The sequence below is a fragment of the Grampus griseus genome, assembly GCF_964374135.1.
Source record: "Grampus griseus genome assembly, chromosome: 13".
Taxonomy (NCBI): Eukaryota; Metazoa; Chordata; class Mammalia; order Artiodactyla; family Delphinidae; genus Grampus; species Grampus griseus.
In genome coordinates this window covers 59314487-59338685 of record NC_139007.1, presented here as the reverse complement: position 1 = coordinate 59338685, position 24199 = coordinate 59314487, and the positions used below count along the sequence as shown (strand labels likewise).

Here is a 24199-nt window from a genome sequence, read left to right as displayed (position 1 = left end):
TTTATTCTATTGAGGATAAGAAATCCTGGATAAGGGTTTTCAATGTGTTACAGAACACTGGGAATTGAATATGGTAGGGATTCAAATCAGTCTGAAATTATCAGTAAAGCTTTACCCTGTGTGACTTCAAAATCCATCAGTGGAAGTTCTCTAGACTCAAAACTTCAACAAATGTCCTAAGTGAAAGCTCTGGGACATGAAAAAAACCAAGCATGCTTGGACTGTAAAGAACACTGCCTGGGACTCAAAAATCCAGGTATGAATCCTCTATCATCCACTGGCTGTGGGTGATAACCTCTTTAATCTCCCTGGTCCATAGTTTCATTGTATCTATGAAATGATAGAGTTGGACTGTTTGGTCTCTGCTGTCTCGTCAAGCTTTAAAATGCAAAGATTATGCCAAAGGGGCAACATTTAGAAAAAGGAAAAAGCTAATTAAACAGGCATCATTAACTTTCTAGGAGCTTTTTCATAAACATCCAGATGTCAAAGGATATTATTTAATAACATTACAAAGTCTGAAAAAAGCTTTAACAGCACAAAAATTTTCCTTTTCTATCAATTCCTAAATTTGTTACTTGTCCCAAAGACAGAGAAAATCAGACACTGGGAGCACAATTTTCCTCCCAATCTCTTGTATAAAAGTTGATACACTCAATCTAATAGAATCTAACAGCAAAGCAACTTCCAGCTTAAGAGCCCAACATCAACATTCAATCCATCTTCATGTAACAAATACCAATATCCTGAAGACCTTCAGTTAATTGCCTTACATCTCAAGCTTAACATTAAGGGCTCAAGATGGACATTATGTACATACAATTCCAATGACAGTGCAAGAAACAATAAAATAAACTAAGGGGAAAAAATTAGTCTAGCATTAAAATATTAAACCTACTAAACCAGAAACGCTCGGTGTAAAATGTACTCCCTTGAAGTTTAGCAAATTCACTTAACATTCTAAAAATAATTATGTGTAACCTGAAATTATCATGAATGATTCCTGATTTACTTCTGCAGAATAACTTATGCACAATGGAATGTGTCGGAATCATCCAAAAAGTAAGCAGATACCATTACAGAAAATACCATATAGATGTTTAGCAGACAAGCACTCCAGAAAGACATCTTATCCAACCATTGATAACAAGTTACTGAACAAACGTTTAAACACCTCTTAGGATTTTTCACAGAGTTTCAATCACAAATTATTTTCCTAAGATAATATGCAAGTCCTTTAATTTTGAATGACTTTCAAAATCCAAGGTGTTAAACAAACAAAATGAGGGAAAAAAGCATCAGTCTAGCTGGGAGCCCAGCCTATAAAAACCTTGCTTCATGGAAGAAAAAAAATAAGAAGTTCACAATCTCACAGTGAGGATGGAAACAATCAACCCAACAGGAATCATTATGGATATTATTATGCAAATCACAGAGGATTGAAGAAAGGGGGAGCCTTCAGTCCAGGGTGAGTGAGCAGAGGTAACTACCTTTACAAGAGTCTCATTGAAGGATACCTGCACTGCTAGACAGCTCCAGGTAGTAGTGCCCTGACATCATCCCTTTCATCTTATGAAAGTGCTCTCAAAACTGAAGTCATAAAGGCTTTTTACTTTAAACTTACGGACTCCCAGGGGCTTCCCTGGTGGCGCAGTGGTTGAGAATCTGCCTGCTAATGCAGGGGACACGGGTTCGAGCCCTGGTCTGGGAAGATCCCACATGCCGTGGAGCAACTAGGCCCATGAGCCACAACTACTGAGCCTGCGCGTCTGGAGCCCATGCTCCGCAACAAGAGAGGCCGCGATAGTGAGAGGCCCGCGTACCGCGATGAAGAGTGGCCCCCGCTTGCCACAACTAGAGAAAGCCCTCACACAGAAATGAAGACCCAACACAGGTATAAATAAATAAGTAAATAAATAAAAAGCCAAGCATTTGAAGCCCTTTAAAAAAAAAAATTAAACTTACGGACTTCCAGACTTACTTCCCTTAATATTAATATTTGAAGCACTGTTATGATCTGTGACATCTACTCTATACTTTTCATAGCTGAGCACCATAACTAAACTGTGGCCATATGTAGGTAAACAATATACAAAAGCATACAATGTATATCAATTTGTCAAAGTTATGCATTTAAAAATCACTGATTATACATAGTAGTTATCAAATACCTACATGTTATAAGATTTGTAAAATAAACAGAAAACTTTGAGGCAAGGGCTATTCAGACAAAAGTTAGCTAAAATAAAGGTATAAAGACATCCTAAAAACAACCATAATATGCTTTTAAATCTCTGTTGAATAAATATTTTAACTTCCTGTGCAAGACTTTAATCTATTGTTTAATTCCGGGTCAAAATGAAGTAACCCAATTATGCACTCTGTTATATAAAAGGCCCAGAGGATGAAATTACATCTCTCTTTAATAAGATCCTTTGAAATCCTACCCTAGAGTAACTTAGCAGCCAAATTATTTTTCTTCTGTTAATGCTGATTGAGCAGTAAATAATAACTGGGAGAAAAACAAACACGTAAAATAAAGTGTTTCACACCTTTGCTGGAGAGTTCTTAAATGCCCCTGAGCTACCAACAACTTCAGTATAAGCTCAAATGCAATTATTTTATCAACCTCTAAATAAAGCAGTAATTCAAGGCAGTTTTCAGGGTGTTAATTTTAATTTCCAGCTGTTAAAAATCTGTATACAAAAGTATTCAAATTTTAGTGCTGAGGTTGAAACGAATAAAAAAATCTTGTTTCAAAACACAGTGCTGAATTGATACAGCCACTACGGAGAACAGTATGGAGATTCCTTAAAAAACTAAGAATAGAATTACCATATGACCCAGCAATCCCATTACTGGGCATATACCCAGAGAAAAACCCTAATCCAAAAAGACACATGCACCCCAATGTTCACTGCAGCACTATTTACAATAGCCAGGCCATGGAAGCAACCTAAATGCCCATTGACAGATGAATGGATAAAGAAGGTGTGGTACATATATACAATGGAATATTACTCAGCCATATAAAGGAACGGAATTGGGTCATTTGTAGAGATGTGGATGGACCTAGAGAGACTGTCATATAGAGTGAAGTAAGTCAGAAAGAAAAGAACAAATATTATATATTAACGTATATATGTGGAATCCAGAAAAATGGTACAGATGAACCGGTTTGAAAGGCAGAAGTAGAGACACAGATGTAGAGAACAAATGTATGGACACCAAGGGGGGAAAGTGGGGGTGGGGGTGGTGGTGTGATGAATTGGGTGATTGGGATTGACATGTATACACTGATGTGTATAAAATTGATGACTAATAAGAACCTGCTGTTTAAAAAATAAATAAAATAAAAATTTTTTATAAAAGGGTTTAAACATTAAGAACGAAGCAAAAAAAACAAAGAAAAAAAACCACAGTGCTGTTGCAATGGCCTTAGCCCGATAAGGTGCTTAAGCCCTCCCAGCCTCCATTTTTGCATCTATAAAATAAAGGGTTTGGAAAGAGCAATCTCTAAAGCTCCCTACCACCTCTAAAGCAAGCCCACGAGTCCTCAGAATCAAGCATGGCTATATGAAAAGGAGATAAATGAGGCGAGACTTTAATATAAAGGAAACATGAGTGTGCTTTTGAATCTTCCTAAAGACCCTGGTATAGAAAAAACAGCAGACTCCAAATTCCACCTATGCCCATTTTTTAATCAGTAGACTGAAAAATAAAGAACCATCTATTTTATAGTCTTGCCTCTGCCCCTTTCACATCATCTCTGGTGTGACCTGCGAATTACAGAAAATGTTAATATAAAAGAAATGGACACAGATCAAAGTTTTTTCTCCTTCAGTATGAACACTCAAAACATTTCAGTGTCGTTGCTGCCGCTGCGGTTGAAAACACAAGTCAGGGTGGAGGGCTGAAAAATCAAGAGCGCATTCTCCCCGGGGACTCGCCTAGCAGTTAATATTGGCATTTTCCCAGGGGACTCGCCTAGCAGTTAATATTGGAGCCAGACTGCCTCGGTTAAAATCCTGCTCCCTCACCCACTAGCTGGGTGGCCCCCTCATCTATAAACTGGGGGATAATAATAGTGCCCACCTCATCAAGCTGTCGTGAGAATTAAACTAGCTGATATACACAAAGCATTCAGAAAGCCCAAGTGAGGACTGCATAAATGTTAGCTGTGAGCAACTGGGGCTCACAATCTAGGTATAATTCGCTGTCCACAGGTGTCGTCCACAGCAGTTTGGGGAAAACAGTAAAAGTTAAAGGAAGCAGGCAATGTCTGCCCCTTCTTTTTGAACTCTCTTTTACTTTTTTGGCAGACCTTTCTCCACCCTGCCATGCTGGCTCCTGCCAAGAGATTTAACATGAACTTCTTCCCATGTGAACACTAACAAGGGTATTTGCATCCTAAAGAAGTCTGAGCAGAGAAATCAGTCCTCCGTCCAAGAAGATATGAGATAATAGTATTCCACGTACTTTGAGGCAAGTACTTTCTCAGTCCAACTCTACTGTCTAATTTGCCACAATCCCATCTAAATAAATAGGCTCTTCTTTTTGTTAGATGTACTGATATCCAAAGAAAACAGAGAAAGCAGTTTCTTCCAAAGAGGAGAGGCATTTTCATTGACCACAAAAGTGTTTATTTTTCTCTTGTCTCTTCCTAATGGTTTTGATGCAATAAATAAATAAATAAACTTTCCATGCTAACACACAGCCTTAAGTCCTAATCAGTGTGACCTACTTTGCTAAAAGAAAACTGAAAATGTCTCACAATATTGAGTTCTAGGAGATCTTCCATTTTTTAAAATTATGCCTATTGCTGATCTTCTTAAGCATTTAATACTAATTATATTACCTAAGCATTTAATCCTACCATGCTTCCATTCACTTCCTGATCTTGCACTTCCCTCCTATGGAACTAAATAAAAAAGAATGTCCTCCAGGGAGAGCACCTCAGAATATCCAAGGACACGGGCATTCTCTAACATTTTCAGTCAGAGGGTGGATCCCTCCCTCATCCCACCGTTATCTTCTCCATTCTGACCTCCGCTGACCCTTCCTCCCTCTATGACATCTTGAGTCAATTCTCCACGGAGTCCTTTTCCCCCCGTCACCAACCACACACAAGCTTCCCCTTGTTTGAAAAAGGTGTTCCCTTCAATCACTCATCTGCTTCTCTTCTTTCAACATACAAACTTGCTCTTACTTCCTCATCATCTCTTCTGTGTTCAACCTCTGAGATGTCTCTACATCTTTTCTGTGTTCAACCTCTGTGTTGAACTCTAAAAGGACAGTGTCCCGAGGGGCCACCAATGGCCTTCTAATCAACAAATGAGATAGCCTTCTTCTCAGCCCCCATTCTGCTTGCCTTCTTGAAATGTCAGAAAGTGATGACCAGTTCCTCCTGAAAGTTATTCTTGGACATTGGCTCTGAAGACAGTATTACCCTGACCTTCCTTTCTTTTCCCTATCTCAGTCTCTCCCGATCCATCTTCCTCCTTCCACTCCATAAACATGGTATTCTCGTAAGTGTATTCTCATCCTCCTGCCCTTCTGCCAGCTATAATTTCCCCTTATATACAGCACCTTAAAAAATACTGTTCTGCTCTACGTGACCAGCCTAGACATCTCCTCCACGGCACCACAGAGCTTTACCAGTTGCTAGTTTGACGTGTTCTCCAAAGTTCTAAATTCAAACACATCTCTGTGATTACCTAAGTCACTGACACGTGGTCCTGAACACTTACTGGTATCCCCTAAGCTTGAAACTCCAGGATAATCCTTGCCTTTTCCTTCTCCATATCTACCACGCACCTTCCTCCCATTAACCCTGTTGGTTAGTTACCCAAGTTCAGTAAAGCTTCAAGTTCTTTACATGGATTCTTTCCTAGCTTTCTTTCCACTGTCACACATTTAGGCCAGGAGTTGGCCATGTATGGTCCACAGCCTGCCACCTGTTTATGTAAAAAAAAGTTTTATTAGAACACAGCCATGCCCATTCACGTATGCGTTACCTATGGCTGCTCTCACACTCCACCGGCAGAGGTGAGGAGTTGTACAGAGACTACATGGCAAAAGCCAGAATGATTTACTGTCTTGACTTTTGCCAAAAAAAGTTTCCTGCCCCTGGTTTAAGCCCTTTTCAGCTCACACATAAACTGCTTCAAGGGCCCCTAAACCATCCTCCGTGCCAAGTTGCACACCTTCACTAATCTTCCTACCATCTGGTTAATTTTCCTAAAACAACATTTTTAAAATACTATTCTCTTGCTCAAAAATTATGGGACTTTCCATTACATCCAAGATAAAGGTCCAAAGATAGGGCAGCATCTTATACATCTCTACACTTCATGTCATGACAGGCATCACGCTGGTAACCAAGCACCATGTAAATACTGAAACTCGGCTTCAAAGACCCTTTCAGTCTGGTCTCAGGACTTCTCAGCCAGAGTTCCCACCACTCTACATCTTCATCCCCACAAAGCTTCTCATTCAGTCATTCTAATCCATCTACGGTTCCTGGGCAGGCTTTACTGCCTTACATGTTGCACTTTTGAGTTTTCATTCCTGCTATTCACCAGGCCAGGATAGGTCCTATTGTGTCCATACAGTTCCATCTTTTCTTTCAAGATCAAGTTAACATATGACCTAGCCTATCTAGAATTCCTTTCTTGACCTTTGTTGAACAGACTTTCCCTGCTGATAGCATAGTACTTATTATTCTATACTGTTAACTTGGCAATGTTGTTTTGCTTAAGTTCTGTATTATCATGTGTTTGTCTTTTCATCCCAGTTCCCTCAATAATTTAATATAGCATATTATATTAATGTTCAGGTAAACTTCCTCAAACATTTCGCAGGGAATAAATATATAAACAAATAACTCATTGAAAGTAGACATAATATAGATCAGTGATGCTTGCCTCCCCCCAGAAGACATCTGTCCACAGCTAGGGACATTTTTCATTGACTGTCACTAAAGAAAGAGAGTGGGGGAGGGGGGGAAGAAGGTGCTACTGACATCTCGTGGGTAGATACCAAAATGCTTCTAAACATCGTCCAATGCACAGGATAGCCCCCACTACAAAGAATTACCCCACCCGAACATCAGTAATGCTGAAGCTGAGTATCGCTGATGTAGATCAATTCTTTGCTAAGCTGGGATGCATAGAAACATCATATCTAGGGCTTCCCTGGTGGTGCAGTGGTTGAGAGTCCGCCTGCCGATGCAGGGGACACGGGTTCGTGCCCCGGTCCGGGAAGATCCCACATGCCGCGGAGCGGCTGGGCCCGTGAGCCATGGCCACTGAGCCTGCGCGTCCAGAGCCTGTGCTCCGCAGCGGGAGAGGCCACAACAGTGAGAGGCCCGCATACCGCAAAAACAAAAACAAACAAACAAAAAAGAAACATCATATCTACAAACACAGCAATAGGAATGTAATACTTGTTGATTATTTTCTTCTAAATATTTATGGGTTTTTGTTTCTTGGACAGAAAATGCAAAGAAGTGAATGATGTTTGAATACCTATTCGGCTGTATGCTGGCTTTTTCTCCCGAGAGGGGTAAATTCAGTAACCAGTAATTCAGGCACAATATATGATCCTTAGGAAATTTGAAAGAAAGCACATCAAAGGAGAATTCACTGACTTTGGCAACATATACTAGCTGCGGCATACCTCAGTGCTTACAGGTGTTATGGTAGTAGGACAAAGACGCTGTCTTATGTAAACTGTCATCTCTTTAACGTCTAAATTTGAATGCCCCAGAGCTCAGTCCCTTCAATTTGTCTCTATCTAGACTTCATCTCTTGGTGATCTCAACCAATAATAGTTCTTTAAATACCATCAATACCCTGGAGCCTCCCAAATTTATTTCAAGTCCAACCTTCTCTCCTGGGTTCCATATGGTTAAAACTAACTGACTCCCCCAACATTTCCACTCATTTTTCAAATATCAGGTAAAACTTATTATGTCCCTATTAACTCAGTTGCTTAATACTCTCCTGGGAAGCTGTCCTCCATTCAGGGCCTCAGCAATTCAATCTTCCTCCATCTTGGAGCTCTGCCACCTTTACCTGCAACCCTCCTCCTCATTCTCCACACTAGGCAAACATAGAGACCAAAGAATCACGCACAGGCTTCTCACTGCCTCAGCCTGGAAATAATACACACAGCACTTCCCCTAAACTAGCTATATCGTCCTGTCTAAATGTAAGGAGGCTAGGAAGTGTAGTCCCGGATGCACCAGAAAAGAGAAGTATGAGACAGGGTTGGTGAAAACACGGCAATGTCTCTGCTGCCATGTCTAAAATTGAACTCCTGATCTCCACCCTCAACCTGTTCCTTCTAACTCATTCCATCTCAGTAAATGCCCAACTCCATCCTTCCCACTGCTCAGAACAAAGACCTGAAAGTCAAGGTCTTTCTTTCTTTCTCTCACAATCCACATCCAATCCATCAGCAAGTCATCTTGGCTCTACTTTCAAACCGTATCCTGAACCCAGCCATTTCTCACCATTTCTACTGCTATCTTGTCCATTTCACACCTGGATACTTAGAATAGCCCGGTTTCTACTCTTGACCTCATATGGCCCCTTTTCAACACAGCAGACAGGATGATCTTTTAAAAACTTGCGTCCTATCATGTCATCCCTAAGCTCAAAACCCTCGAATTGCTTCACATGTCACTCAGAGCAAAGCTCAAGCTCTTACAATGGCCTAATGACCTCTACACGACCTGTACTCCTCGCCTCCACACTCCCATTCTGATCACTTCCTTATCTCCCCCTTGATTTCTCCACCAATGGCCTCCTTTTTATTCCTTGACTGTATCAGACATGATGCCATCTCACTTTTTTCACAGTTGCTGTTCCTTCTAACCAAAATCCACTTTCCCCAGATACCCACGTGGCTTCTTCAAATCTTTGCCCAATGCCATCTTCTCAGTGAGATCCCCCTGACTACTCCCCCAAAACTGCAACTTGCTCCACCCGTATATCTTAGCTCCAGAACTTCCTATCCTCCTCTCTGCTTTACTTGGTTTTTCTGGCCGCACTATTACTTTCTAGTATATAACACTGGTTTCCTGTTCATCTCTCCCCACTAGAATATAATAAGCTCCATGAGAGTAATGTTTGTCTACTTTGTCCACCAAGTATTTCCACCATCTAAAACTATGCTTCAAATATAGCAGTTCCTCACAAGTATTCACTGAATAAATTAGTAGCTACTGCCCAAATCTCATTTTAAAATAACTCTACAACATCTTACAATCATATATTAAACTAAAAGTTTGGGCAGGACAGAAACTGTAATAATATTTATCTTTTAATCCTTAGTTTAACAAGTTTCCTGACCGAGGGTGAGAAATTTTTATTTGTTTAATTGCGTTTGTTGAATTATCATCAATTTTCATATACTCTTCTATCTTACCACTCCCTGTTCTAAAGATTTAGTGACGACAATTGTGCAACTGATTTATAATCATAGTGGAATAATTTACATTTCTCTCCACAATATTTAAAACTTTTGCTCTTTGTTTAAATAAGTTGATATCAAGTTGAGCTTCAATCCATATTTTAAGACACCAAATGTATTGAAGGGTCTGAAAACCATTTAAGTTGATGAAAGCAGGTAAGATAATGTGTGCAGCAGCATGGATTCTGGAATAAGACTTGGCGAGCTCACACTCCATCAGCACAGCTTTCTAGCGGTCACAACCTTGAATGTGATCTCTAAGCTCAGCATCAGCGTGCTCTCCTTTCAGTCGGGGTTATGACGGAGCTGGGACTGTTGTGTGGTTTAATGAGATAAGTCACACAAAGCACTTAGCATGACAGCTATCAGTGAATGCAACCTGTTTTCATTAGTGAATATTTTCCATTTGGCATATACCTTATAGCAAAAGTTACGTTACATTAATTTTCCCACTTCTCAAAACTATTGAAGCATAAAAAAACAGATTATATTTCTATCATAAACAGTTACTTTTATTTTAATTCATAAGGTAGAATTATTGGACAATCAATATACCATATGTAAGTTGTAAATTTAGATAAGAGACTTCTGGTACCCAAAGATATCATCGCTCTCATTTGCACCTATACTATGCAAACAAAGTGCTCAAAGCTGGATAACTACCCAGCTCAGGATCAGCAAGTATGAGCTTTGGTGCCACCCCTCCTCCCTACCAAGTTCATGGCAGATTGCACTCTACTGATAATGTTACTCTTCCAATGAGCCAGGAGGTAGCTTTAGGGTTCTTTTCCACATAGTTGCCACAAACTGATCGGAGTTGACAGAAGAAAAGTCTAATATTTACTCTCTAGATCTTGACCAATGGTATGCAATTACAACCCGTATTCTGTATAATACGGAGCTTTCCTTCTCTCTCTCTTTACATATGTGTGTGCATTCTAAAATTTGTGGAAAAGTTTTACTAAATTAAGTTATAATTTTAGAAGGTCATAGGAGATAATAATTCATGGAATCTTCCTGTGAATCTTCATAAGCTCATGCAAAAATACAGAAATTCAAAGTTAGAAAATCGCTTAAAATGAAAGAGCAAGTCTCAATGACTAATAAAAATTAAAATGTATTTAACGTATCTACTTGGTAATGTCACCGTTTAGGTACTCTATTATCTAAATGCAAAGCAAAGCCATAATTGGCAATTGGGAGTTACAATAGTTCTGAAATTGATTCAGCTTTAAGCAGAATTCCATTGAATTCTGAAGTATATTGTCCAGGTGGGTGGTATAAAAAAATACATATTGTAAATATGGTTCTTTTGACTAGTTAAAAGGACAAGTTCTTCAGATTTGTAGCCTCAAAAACAATAACCTGATTTCGGTTAGATCTCAATAAAATACACTGTATGCATGATCTAAAATCAATTAGACTATCCAAGAAAAAAGCAATAGAAGAGTAATAGGATTTCCAGATATGGATAATGTTACATTATCAAAAATGAAATAGTGATTTAAACTGAAACTAATAAAAATAATTATTTTCTACATAGTGTTGAAACACTGATAGAAGTTGGTGATTCTGAAGCTCTACATCTAGATGATAAGTTTGATGGTATATTCAATTCCATACAATAGCTAGAAAACTGTCTAAATGGCTCAGAGAGCAGCTCAGGTTTTAAAGATGTGCTAGTGGCTATAGTCAAAAATGATAATATGGAATCTCTAAGAACGAACAGCTGAGGAATAATCTAAAATCATTTGGTATTCCAGGGGTGAAAAACAGAGACAGAAAAGAGATTAATTTATTAAACTAACTAGAATTTTAATATGCATTATTAAATTAGCAGGTTTGATGCAAGAAAATAAATACTATTAATATCTACATATATATGAACTTCTAAAAATACTGCTGAAATATATGATGCAAAATATGTATCCAATGGATGTGACTTAATTTAGACATCATTAGTTGAAATATGTCATCAGTAATATAAATTAACTGATTCAGTAACAATGTTTTGCATATGTAGGAAAATTCAGGCCCTTAATGTTTTAATATTAGGGAATGCAACTGTACCATAAACTGTAACTCATTTTATCTAATGAGTAGCCACTAATATTTTATTGTATAACATATACTACATAAAATTAACAAACAACATGTTTTCAAACCTTCTAGCTTGATGATTAATTTAGGTCAGACTCCCTCTCACTTTTTTTTTTTTTTTTTTTTTTTTTTTTGCGGTACGCGGGCCTCTCACTGTTGTGGCCTCTCCCATTGTGGAGCACAGGCTCCGGACACGCAGGCCCAGTGGCCATGGCTCACGGGCCCAGCCGCTCCGCGGCATGTGGGATCCTCCGGGACCAGGCACGAACCCATGTCCCCCTGCATCGGCAGGCGGACTCTCAACCACTGCGCCACCAGGGAAGCCCCCCTCTCATTTTGATATGAATGAATCAGACCAGAAAAAATCTGTGGGAATCTTTAGCACCACCGAAGTAAGACTTTAAAATACCTCAGTGTATAAAGATACTATAGAAGCTATAAAAACATAAATATTGCTCAGCCTTTATTTGAATACAAGGAATATAATATATTTCAGAGTATCAAATGAACTTCTGATTATCAGTGTAAATACTGTTTTGTATAATCTAGATTCATATTTATTAACAAGAGCAACATTTCCTTAAAAACTGTAACAAGCTATAATTGGATATAACAAACTGCTACTAAATAATTATGAAGTTCTAATAAAGAACTTCAGACAAATGTGAAAGTTAAATCTTAGTTTAATTGCTCACCTCTTAAAATTTCCTAGATTCTTTAAGCCAGACTGCAAAAAATGATCCAGATATAATGCAAAAAAAAAAAAAAAAAAACCAAACTTTGTTTTGATCACATGCTGTTAAACTAGTGTTACATGTTATATGCAATTTTTTTTAAATGTTAAGTGATACATGAATTCATGAGTCAGTAATCCATTCTGAGAATAACATTTTGGCTTTCTAAAATTTGTCAGGCTGTTCATTAACATACCTTACTAACAGTATATAAAAGCTTTTGAAGAAAACATTTATTGAATGTCAGCAAGAATTGTGCTAAGAAGTAAGGATACAAGATGAACAAGACCCACTATTACTTTTAAGTAGTTTATAATCTAGTAGAGAGGCAAATAAACAGATAAGATTTCAGTTCTGTGGGGTAAGTCCTGGGATAGAGGTAAATGCCAAAGGGTACGGCAGCACATTGTAGAGGCCCCTGACCCAGCGTGGCTGACAGTGCAGGGAAGAAGGAGGCAACCTGAGAGGCTTGTTCAGAGGCAGTGAAGCCCTCAGTGAGTCTTCGAGATTTACAAGTTCTCCAGCGGGGAAGAAGTCCATATGGAAAGAGGCTATAGCGCTAGCAAATGCATAGAAACCACAGACTCTGCAAGATTCAGGGAACTGAAAGAAGCCAGAAATAAGACTAGAGATACAGACAAGCAATTAAGTCTGTGTGCTTTACTACACACTTGGGATTTTCTCTTGAAGGCAAGAAAAGGCCTGTGAAGGATATTAAGTAGAATAATGATGGGATTAGGTATGTAAATTAGGAAGGCCACTCTAGAAACAAAACAGAAAAAGACAGTTAAGAGATAAAAATAAAGATCCAAAATAAGGATATAGAGATAAGAGAACAACTTTGAGAGATATTAAAAATTGAGAATGGATAGGACTTTGAGATGGGGATGCAGGAGAAAAGGATGACTACCTGTTTTCTGAATTAACGTACTCAGTAGCTGATGATGCCATCCACTGAGATGGGAAGTAGTGGAACAGAGGAGAAAGGGGGGAAAATAGTGAGAGGAGAGCTGGTGAGTTCAGTTTTCATCTGCTGAGTCCATAGACCTCTGTGCTTCCAGTCAGGGATGGCTGCCAGAAGGTAGTTGAATATGCAAGAATGAACACACATACTCATTAAAGACCATATGAATATATCAGGCTATTGTAATATTTGCTAACATTTATTGAGTTTTTACTCTAAGGAAGGCATGTGCTGAGTCCTTCTTATAACATCTTTTTATTATCCTCCCCACTCTACAGTTGAGGAAGAGTTTGAGAAATTTCCCAATGGTATTTAAGTGTCAGAGATGTTTGATTTCACAACTCAAGTCCTTACCTTACGTTGTATCATGCAAAATCCACTCATTACAGGTTTTAGGACTAGATAACAGTGGGTTCAATTCTAATCTCTGCTACTTAAGAGTTGTTTGAGCTTAACAGTCTCTAAACCATAATTTCCTTATCTGTAAAATGGTGACCATAACAAACACATTACAGGGATACGGTAAGGATGGGAGAGAATATACAGAAAATGTTAGATGTGCATTAAGTGCGCAAACTGGCACCTATTGTTATGTCTATGCCTAGAGAAAAAAAAACTCTTTCTTGAAGTAAAATAGCTATGATCTAAGTAAATTCCCTTTCATCTTATTATGAGCTCTCTTTTAATTTCACCCTATTTGTTCTATATCTTAATAAACACTAAGTATCATTTTTCAAAAAACTTTGAGACATTAATCAATATACTCTGGAAGATTTAAAGATTTCATTCAAACAGGAATCATTTCAATGTAATGGGAGTTGATTCTATAGTGAGGAAAGTCCAAATAAGAAAACTCAATTGCGATAAGGCATGGCGAGAGCTTTGGACTTGGAGTCAGAAGACCATTGCAAAGTCCCAACTCTGACTTGGGACTTAATAGACGCAAGTGTCCCTTTGCACATGGACAAGATGAACAGATGAGCCTGTATGCTCTTATAAGTCTAAGAATGCTGAAGAAGAAGGCTTTATGATATTTATAAAAACCAAAGCAATTAAGCCATGAACACTTGATCCAAGCTTCAAGTTTCCTGTGGTTTAAAGCGGAAGTGCCCACTCTTGATGGCCTATCAAACCACTCCACAGATCAGAAGCTGTCAATTTGACTCTGACGGGATCATAACCCTCAGATGGAGAGTTCAGTGTTGGCGAAGGAAAAGAGAAAGGGAAAATGCAGAGCAATCTTTCCTTCTCTCAAAATCTCTCCCATTCTCACCACCGATTCAGCAGCTGGGTTTGAGCTGAGGTCACCCAAGACTTCTGATTCTCAAACCTGGCTGAACATTAACAACACTGAGAACTTAATTTTTTTTTTAAATACTGAGTTCCACAGCCCTAAAATATCACTGGAAGGAAACTCTATACGATTTACAAGTGCTGGGTTTCACTTTGTAAAAGGTGGTATGAAGCATTTGGGGTAATAACCTCACTCTAATGGTAAACCTAAAACTATATTCTCTTTAACCTCTTTTAACTGTATTGAAGCAAACAGTTGTTCTTAAGTATATACACACCCTAAGGTAATTAACTGGATCAACCATCCCTGTTTGCACAGACTCCACCTGCTTTAGCTTTGAAAATTCTATGTCCCAGGAAATTCCTGGGTCTCTGGAAAACAGGGACAGTTGGTCAGTCTAACACAGACACACACACACACACTCACGCATACTTGCACACATGGACACAAACTTTTAAGTAATCCTCAGTGTGTTAGAACAAACTACAGATAGACAGTAGTCCTCTCATGAAGCATCTCCACCAAGATCATGTCATCGTTCACTCAGGTACGTATATGGTCACACTTACAGACCTCTGACGTCACTGGGATCCAAAAACATAAAATGGCATGGGCGACATATCATCATGCTCACTATCATCCCTTTTGCTAGAGTCTACACTACTGATGCTTATAATTCAATAACCAGAATTTTAAAAAAACTACCTTGAAGCCCCTGCCTACCAACTGCCTTTTGTCTACTTTTGTAAAACTCGAGTCATTTCTGAGGAATAAAATCTCTACTATTTGACAGATTTTTTAATAGCCTTATGGCTTTGTAATTTTTTGTTACATTTTTCCTGTAATGATGCCGTGTGAAATTAAATAATAATATAATATACAAAGAAATTAGATAATGGTCATGATGTCTGTCTGTAAATTAAAAACTTGATTATCATTTCATCTAAATGAAATTCTTAATAGAAAATAAATTAAATTAACTTAGAATGGCATGTATACAGCAGAACACACATTATTCTGACTTTTTAAATTGAACTTGTTATAGAAATCGTTTCTAGAACCACATTATTATACACCAATACACTGTCCTCTATTGCCTGATGGAAACATGAGACTTTAAGTTCAAGTCATAATTATACAAGCTAATGGAGACTAGCATCAGTCTGCATAACACACACGTAGTAAGTACACGTATCTCCTTACTTGTGACATCACTAGTTGTCTGTGGGCAGAACAGCTTGGGCCGCTGTTGGCAGAACTGTGGGATTGTGAGGGAAGATCTCCCACTGACGCCAGTTCCACACACTAAAGAACTAGTGTCATGGAGATAGTACTAATAAGTTAGGAGGAAAGGCCATATAAATCCTTTCCCTTTGAGAAATCCGAATCTTAAAATAGTTGCCACCAATCTTGTGCATTCTTCACTCTCCAAAGAGCTTAGCAAATAAGGAAATCCCTTCAGGACTGTGGTCACCATCCTTGAAATGAACAATAAGCATGCTAGTAATATGCTTCTCCTTTCATGCTTCTGACATTCAACAACACATGCACTGTCCAAGCACATCCGGAATAAAACCCAACAAAGGAGGTGTGTAAAGTTGTTGAGACCGTCAAAAACACTCGGCATGATTTCAATGCCCTCATCTTTCTACCACTGGCTTTACAAGTAGACAATCAAGAAGACCTCAAAACATGATATCATTAATCAGAAAGAGTATACATTTCCAAAGGTCTGTTTTATGATCTTGAAAGAGGATTTAAAAATCAACTAAAAAATAACCAAAAACTTGCTTTTTACAATATATTCTTTTTAGTATGATTTTGAGTAGTCTTACCACAATATTTTTCAGCAAAACTGAGATTGAATTAAGACTTACTGATTGTTCATTTAAATCCTGGGAGTCTTCCATGTGGTTTTCTTACTTCTCCTGCCACTCCCAAGTAGAAGCAGCTTCCTTCAATTAAAAATGGACTATCTAAAACAAAAAGATGAAAACAAAGTGGAAAAATGAAAAAGTTATCTTTCGAAATTATTTGTAAAATTACCAAAACTTTGATTTACATGATAGTTGGTAATCTGTAGAAGCATTATTTTTAAAGAACAAAATTCATTATCCCCGTATCTGATAGAAATAATGATCTTGAAAATCACATCATAGTACAACTGAGATATATAAACAGCTACTCAGGCATCCTGCAGATAAGGAAAAACATCTGAGGACAGCTTCAGAGACCCAGGCTGTAATAAACACCTAGTCTGCTATTTTGCTGAGAGAGGTCTGTCATTAAGCAATTGACAGATTAAAAATTAAAAGTCTGCATTAACCATTCATTTTCTAAGGCACATAAAATTGAAAACATATAATGTGTATTTTAATATGACAGCTCTCTATTACAGGAAAATTTGTCTTAATCGCCAGACTCAGTTCTAAAACATATAATGTTATAAAATGCACGCCCAATTTTTAAAAGAGAATGAAAATAAGATTATTATGCTAAAGAAGGTATTACAGAAATATGTGGGAAGGACAACTGGTCAGTAAACTACTAAAAAAAAATTCATCTTTACTCCATATCATATATTAAAAATTTTCTAGGCAAACTGGAGTTTAAAAAAAATCTAAGAAAAATAGGCATATATATTTTTAATTCCCAGATAGAGAAGACTTATATAATAAAAGCAATGGAATATAAAACAAAAAAGCCAAACATCCCCTTGAGTTCCACACACACACAAATAATCACAATTAAAAGATACATGAAAACATAAAAAGAAGTATCTCCGCAAATATCAAACTAAATGGGCTAATGTCCTTAACATACAAAGAGCTCTTACAATCCAAATAGAAAGGCACACACACCCCTACAGAAAAATGCTCAATCACCACAAAACGATATTCAGACTCACGAATAAATGAAATGCACTTTAAAATAGCAATGATACATTTCTAGCCCTTCATACTCTAGTTCTAAAATAAAATTAAAAGAATATGAGAGATTAAAAAATATTTATATAAAAAAGTGTTCATCATAGGCATAAACAGATATAAATTATTAAATGCACGTTTCAAGGAGTATTTGGTGACATCAAAAATTTCTGAGAATATAATTTCAGTGGAAAATAAGTATTCAAATCTGCAGAAACAATATGTTCCCAATTCAGTTTATTGAACATTCAACATATGCAAGCGTTTTGCTCAGTTTTACATATTCCCTACTACAACCAGGTAGGCGTGGTTTTAATTTCTGCTTTGCATTATGGTCTACAATAAACCTGTTACTTTCCTTATTAGAACACAAGACATTTTAAAGTGTACATTGTTTTATGCATACACAAACACAGAGACACAGATCAAACATTTTTTTTCCAATTTTTTTCTGATTTTCTCAAATTTTTTCTAATTTTAATTTTTAAAAGTCATAAAATGGTAATGGTAACGTGTAATGTGATAGTCTCAGTAAGATACTGATTGAGAATACTGCAAAACCAGAAAAGTGTCATTTTAAAGAAAAGCACAATTTTAAAGTGCACTTAAGATGGGAAGGGGGAAGTGCAGATATTAAGGCACACTGAGGTGTTGCAGTATACGTCTGAATTCAGGACGATAGGTAGGCAAGAAGTTCTAGATTTAAAGATGTCATTCTTTGTGTTGGAGGTGGACCTGAGAAACAGTGACTGGAAAAAGGCCAACTCTTTTCCTTTTACCTCACATCTCCATCTTGCTTCTCCCATTCTCCCCCTTCTCCTCCTTATGGACCCTCATATCACATCTGGGTCTCTCTCTCTGTTCCTGCTTCCTGCTGATCTCTTGCTTGCTCCTCCTATCCTCGCAGACCTCCTGATCCTTGGCCCTGCACACTGTCCCCTCCCCTGGTGACCAGGACCTCCCCGGCTCAGCCTCACCTTGGATATGGTGCACACCTTAGGATGTATGGCCACCAGTCTAATTGATGCTGACCTGCTAAGACTCAACACCTACCAGCATCATGAGCCCTTCCTCTCTCCTCCAGGAGGGAATCCTGATGGATCATCTCCTTGTGATAGATGGTCCATCACACCATTTTCTCCTCACTACCTGGATAACAAATTAGCCAAATACTCTCCTGAAGGGGAGAATCTGATGTTCCTTTTCATTCTAGTAGATGGGTAAGATGAATGGTAAAAACACTGTACCATAGTACAAAGGGAAGGGACACTATATTCAGCTGTGTAAAACAAAACAAAAAATTTGTATTTGTATTTCTGAATAGAGAAAAACAGACCCAAAAGTGAAAGGACACAACAGATTATGAAAAGTATCTTCAATAAATTTTATAAACTTTGTGACCCTGAGAACAAAGAAATTGGTAAGGAAAAGTTAAAGAACCTTTTAAGGTACTTAAGCAAGGATGTGAAAATATAGATCATTATTTTAAATGTAAATAATAAATAAACATTTAGAAAAGTGTTCACTTTCACAGTTGGCAAAATATGTAAACTTAAGCAACAAGCATACATTTTGGATTCCTGTATACATCTTCAATAACTAAACCATTTTAAATATTACTAACACCCAGTGTTGGAAAGGATACAGTGAAAAAGCTGTCCTCATTCAACTGCCACTGATAATGTCAAGTTTTCTAATATTTTTAGAAAGCAGTCTGTCACTGCATTTTAAAATATGCTTAAATTTTTTACTCAATAACTTTCCTAAGGAGTAAACTATTCCACTCCAAAAGTCACAAGGTATTCACTACAGTGTTATTCATAATACAAACTAGAAGCAGCCTCATCTTTGTAGAGCATTGATTAAGCAAATTATGGTCAGTAAGTTTAATATAATATAATTTAAGGATCGAAAGTATAATTATAAAAATGACATGGAAAGGGCTTCCCTGGTGGCACAGTGGTTGAGAGTCCGCCTGCCGATGCAGGGGACACGGGTTTGTGCCCCGGTCCGGGAGGGTCCCGCGTGCCTCGGAGCGGCTGGGCCCGTGAGCCATGGCCGCTAGGCCTGCGCGTCCGGGGCCTGTGCTCCGCAGCGGGAGAGGCCACAGCAGTGAGAGGCCCGCGTACCACAAAAAAAAAAAAAAAAAAGACATGGAAAAGCAAAAAATTACTGATTGTATATTAAGTGAAAAAAATCAGAACACAAAATTTTAGCTATGCTAACAGTAATGTACAACTAAGCGTGTGTTTGGATATTCATTAAAAAGAAACATTAAAAATAAAAATAATTTGATAAAGAATTATATCTTTGGCTTCACATTCTTCGATTATTGTTGATTTTATTTTCTGTGTAATAAATAAAAATTTATTTTTTTCCACCATAATACAGGAGCACAGAGTAAGTAAAACCAAATGATGCTAAAATGATTTTACAAGATCAGTTAAAAGCACAGCAAACAATGAAAGTGAATTTTCTAAGTAGCAGACACTTTCTCCAAGTGACCTCTGTGGCTTTCCCTATGGAATAAATTTCAAAGTCAGCGTAATCTCTTTAGGGCAGGTATTCCTTATCCTATTTACTAGTGTCATCTACAGCACCTCGCTCAGTGCCTGGCAAGCATTAGGTGGTTAACAATATTAATTGAATGAATGACAAAATTAATGGTGGATGAAATCACACATAATGTACTTGATGATGTGAATAAAAAGTGTGAACAGCCATATAATTTAACTTTTGAAAATCCTGTCTCAAATATGTGGCTATTTTAAGAAAAATGTTGACCTGTCCTGTGTTTTTCAGGTAGAGTCTTGTAATTTTTCAGAAAATCTAATGTTGAGATTAGTCCACCAGGTATTTTCCTATTCGCCTGACCTAGCAATAAAATATACGTACAATAACATGACTATTAATACCAATGTAACCTATTATTTACTTACAACATAGCATGCTATTTTAGTTTCCTAAGGTTGATGTAATAAAAGTACTATAGACTGGGTGGCTTAAACAACAGAATTTTATTCTGTCATAGTTTTGACAGCAAGAAGTCCTAAATTAACACGCTGGCAGGTCCACGCCCTCTCTGGAGGCTCTAGAAAAGAATCATTCTTTGTCTCTTCATATTTTCTGGTGTTTGCTAACAATCCTTGGCATCCCCTGGCTTGTAGATGTGTCCCTCCGATCCTGCCTCCATTGTCACACAATATTGTCCCCGCCTATCTCTTCACAGGGCCTTCTTCTGTGTGTGCGTCTCTGTATCCAAATTTCCTGACTCTTACAGGTACACCAGTCACTGGATTAGCACCCACTCTAATCTAGTAAAACCTCATCTTAACTCTATTACATCTGCAAAGACCCTATTTCCAAATAAGGTCACATTCACAGGGAAGAGGGTTAGAACTTAAACATATCTTTCAGGGGACACAATTCAACCCACAACACATGTACAGTTATCACACTAAAATGATTATTAAGATGTGATCAAGATGTAATATTTCCAGAAAGAATACACAGGAAGTAAATTAAGGATACTGATCATTAGGAAAGAAGGGATCGTCTTCCAGAAGGGCCACCATCTCAGGGCACTGGTGAAATTTCAAGTGAAATTAAAAATTAAGACTTCAAGAAAGATGTTCAAGCATAAGAGAATTAAGCAAAAACTAGCCTTTTTCTGTTAAGCACTGGTTCAGAATCTATTTAATGTTCCAGTTGGGGAGCTATTTGCATCAATGTTCCATGTTATAACATAATACTTCGCTTTATAATTCCGTAAAATTGAGATTAATTGTCACTTAGTTTAACTGTAACATGAATTTCTTTCTTTGCCAAACACACTAAAGTACTAAAATATTATGAGCCCGGTGGTTTTATATTATTGAACCAAGTAAAACTACTGGGCTAACTGCAGACACAGTATTATTTTACATCATAATTTAGCAATGGTTGTTCTGCTAAATCCTTTAACATTTAGTTTTCACAAGTATATGAGAAAAAGACAAGAACCCTCTTTGAATCAAGTAAGAGAAGTATTACCTCTTAATAAAGACATAAAATTAAGGTATAACAGTAACCTCATGCCGTTTTATGAGGCAATAATCTAGTTCCTCCGCTCTACTTCAAAGCCATTCCCCCAGAAAAGGTGAATTTCAAACAGGAATAATAGCGACCTCACCCATTCCGTGTTAGATGATTTCTTCTGAAGTTAGGTTTTCAATACACAGAAAATTGGTCATATCCTTTGCTTGAACTCTGCTCTAGGCATGAGGTGTCTCTTAGAATATCAGAATAAAAAAATCAACAATTCTTCAATTTAAATAGTTAATGAGATTTACACATCAAAAATGTTAAAAACAATTCTCAGAAATGGCATGAGGTACTTAGGCTGGATCCAGGTGGTGGAGACAGCAAAGGACCCTGTGCCTTCAAGAAAGAGAAGATGCTTAAGTCGGAGGAGTTTGGGGAGTCCGTGTGATAGAACCCTAATCCTGTGTCTTTCTAAGCAAACCATCAGTAAAAATCAGATTGTCCAGGCATGCTTTACCCTGGCTGGATAAACGCAAACCTGAAGGTGGAGTGGGTGGTGCTCTCTGTTCCAGGGCCGGCATGGGATGAAGAAGCTGTACAACCAAAAACTACACCTCTGGTTACGTACACATGTGGCAAGGCCGTCCACCGGTCTTTAAAGCTGAACACCTGGGCTTTGTCATCCACTCCTTGACCGCTACTCTCCACATTCAATAAATGACCTATTAATACCTCATAGAGTTCACTCAAATCTCTCCATGTTTCTCTCCTTACTGCTACCATAGTAGTTCAAACCCTCGTCACCCCTGGACTGGAGAAGCAGCCTCCGAAGGGTCCTCTAGTTTTGTTCCCTGAACCTCATTTTTTCACAGTGCAGTCAGAGTGATAGTTTTAAAATAAAGATATGATTTTACTCTCTTAAAACAATTCAGAGGTGTACCCTTTCCTTGGGATAAACCAGAAATCCTTTCATTGGTCCTACCTGCAGCTATGGCAGTACATCTCTCTGCCAAAATGCCCCATAACAAGTAATCAGAAGTCAGATGCTTTTGCTCCCTGGGGCCATGGACCAAAGTGGGAGTTCTGAGGAAGACCTCCACCTTCCTTCTCCCTGTGGTCGAGGCCTTATTCCACTGTCCTCACCATCCCCTCACTCTTCGCTACCATCACACTGCGCTGCAGCCAAAGACTGGGAATTCCACCGGGAGTCTCCTGTGAGGGCGCTTACACAGTAGAGGCTATGTTTGCTTCTTGCTGCAGCGCAAAGAAAAAGGAAGGGGGAGGGGCTTCCCTGGTGGCACAGTGGTTGAGAGTCCGCCTGCCGATGCAGGGGACACGGGTTCTTGCCCCGGTCCGGGAGGATCCCACATGCAGCGGAGCGGCTGGGCCCGCGAGCCATGGCCGCTGGGCCTGCGCGTCCGGAGCCTGTGCTCCGCAGCGGGAGAGGCCACGGCAGTGGGAGGCCCGCGTACCGCAAAAAAAAAAAAAAGAAGAAGAAAAAAGAAGGGGGAAAGAGACTACATTCCCCCCACCCATGTTCCAAATGTCTAGTCTATTCCTAGGGAAAGATGTAAAGATTGCAGGCCATCCAAACTCTTGTTCTAGCCCCTGTGCAGACTCTGCAATGGGGACAGAGGTGTGTGGATAGTCCCATCCGTAACCTCTGACACAGCCCCCTTTTAACCCAGGTGGGAGCTGTGGAGGATTTATTACACGTGCAGAGTTTCCTGGGCCAAGGGAGGTGTCACTCCATTGTATTCCATCATTCAGAACAGCTAACCTACTGTTTGACTTGCAGATTATCAAACTGCAAGTTAATTTTCAAAAACACTTGTGTACCAAATTAAGGCTTGCTTGCATGGGGTTATATACACACCTATTACACTGACCCATATTCAGCTTATAACACACTAGGTCCCCCAGGGCTTTCCGAGTGACACCAAATTACCTCAGTCTAATGACTCGTCACAATCTTTTCCAATGGCTTAGGATGTGGGCCTGGGAAAGTACCAGGCTAGTCCTCCTTCAGTGGTAAAATCTCTAGGACATAGAACTTGGGAGCTCTTTACTGCCATGAGTAAAAAGCTGATCTGCTAGGGAGAGACAGAGAGGAGCTGACCCAGAAAGAGAATCAAAAGCGGGAGACGGCAAGAAAGTCCTGGCAGAATTGAAGTCCCTGGATCCTGTTACTCCTGAAGCCTCACTGTCTCTCTTGCTCTTCCTGCTGCTTCGTTGTTCAATTCTTCCTTGGATTCCATGAGCGATCCTCATAATCTTCAATTAAATTCTCTCCTTTACTAAGCATATTGTCTCACAGAAAACTGCAATTGTATAAGAAGTCTAACAACTTATATTCCCATTACATTCTTGAGATATTATAGCTGGGATCAACTGTCAATAAGGGCATTGCTTTCACATCCTCTGCACCAAGATCCCATCATTTCCCTACAAATTTCATTAATGGGTCTGTAAAGCTGGGTCAGGCACTGGCTGGTTTCAACTGCTCAGGCAGCATGCCAGAGAGGGAAGCCAACAGCACAAAGAACACCTAGCTCCAATTCTATGGCCATCTGTTCAGAGAGGTAAGATGGGCATTCTGTGACCATGCACATGACTCTTGTCCCTGCTTATACAAAAGGAAAACAGCAAAGGTGTCCAAGAAACAGATCTGGGTGAA

General features: G+C 38.7%; 1 protein-coding gene across 4 annotated transcripts in view; it reads right to left on the bottom strand.

Moving 5' to 3' along the window:
* The window catches only part of EYA4 (EYA transcriptional coactivator and phosphatase 4), a 261488-nt gene that overhangs the window by 216368 nt on the left and 20921 nt on the right, over positions 1-24199 (bottom strand). For all 4 annotated transcript variants that reach the window (XM_082668672.1, XM_082668674.1, XM_082668677.1 and 1 more), the window contains exon 2: positions 16450-16548. In XM_082668672.1, coding sequence (XP_082524798.1) covers positions 16450-16482 — 33 coding nt within the window. In that variant the 5' untranslated portion in view covers positions 16483-16548. The remainder of the gene's footprint in view (positions 1-16449; positions 16549-24199) is intronic.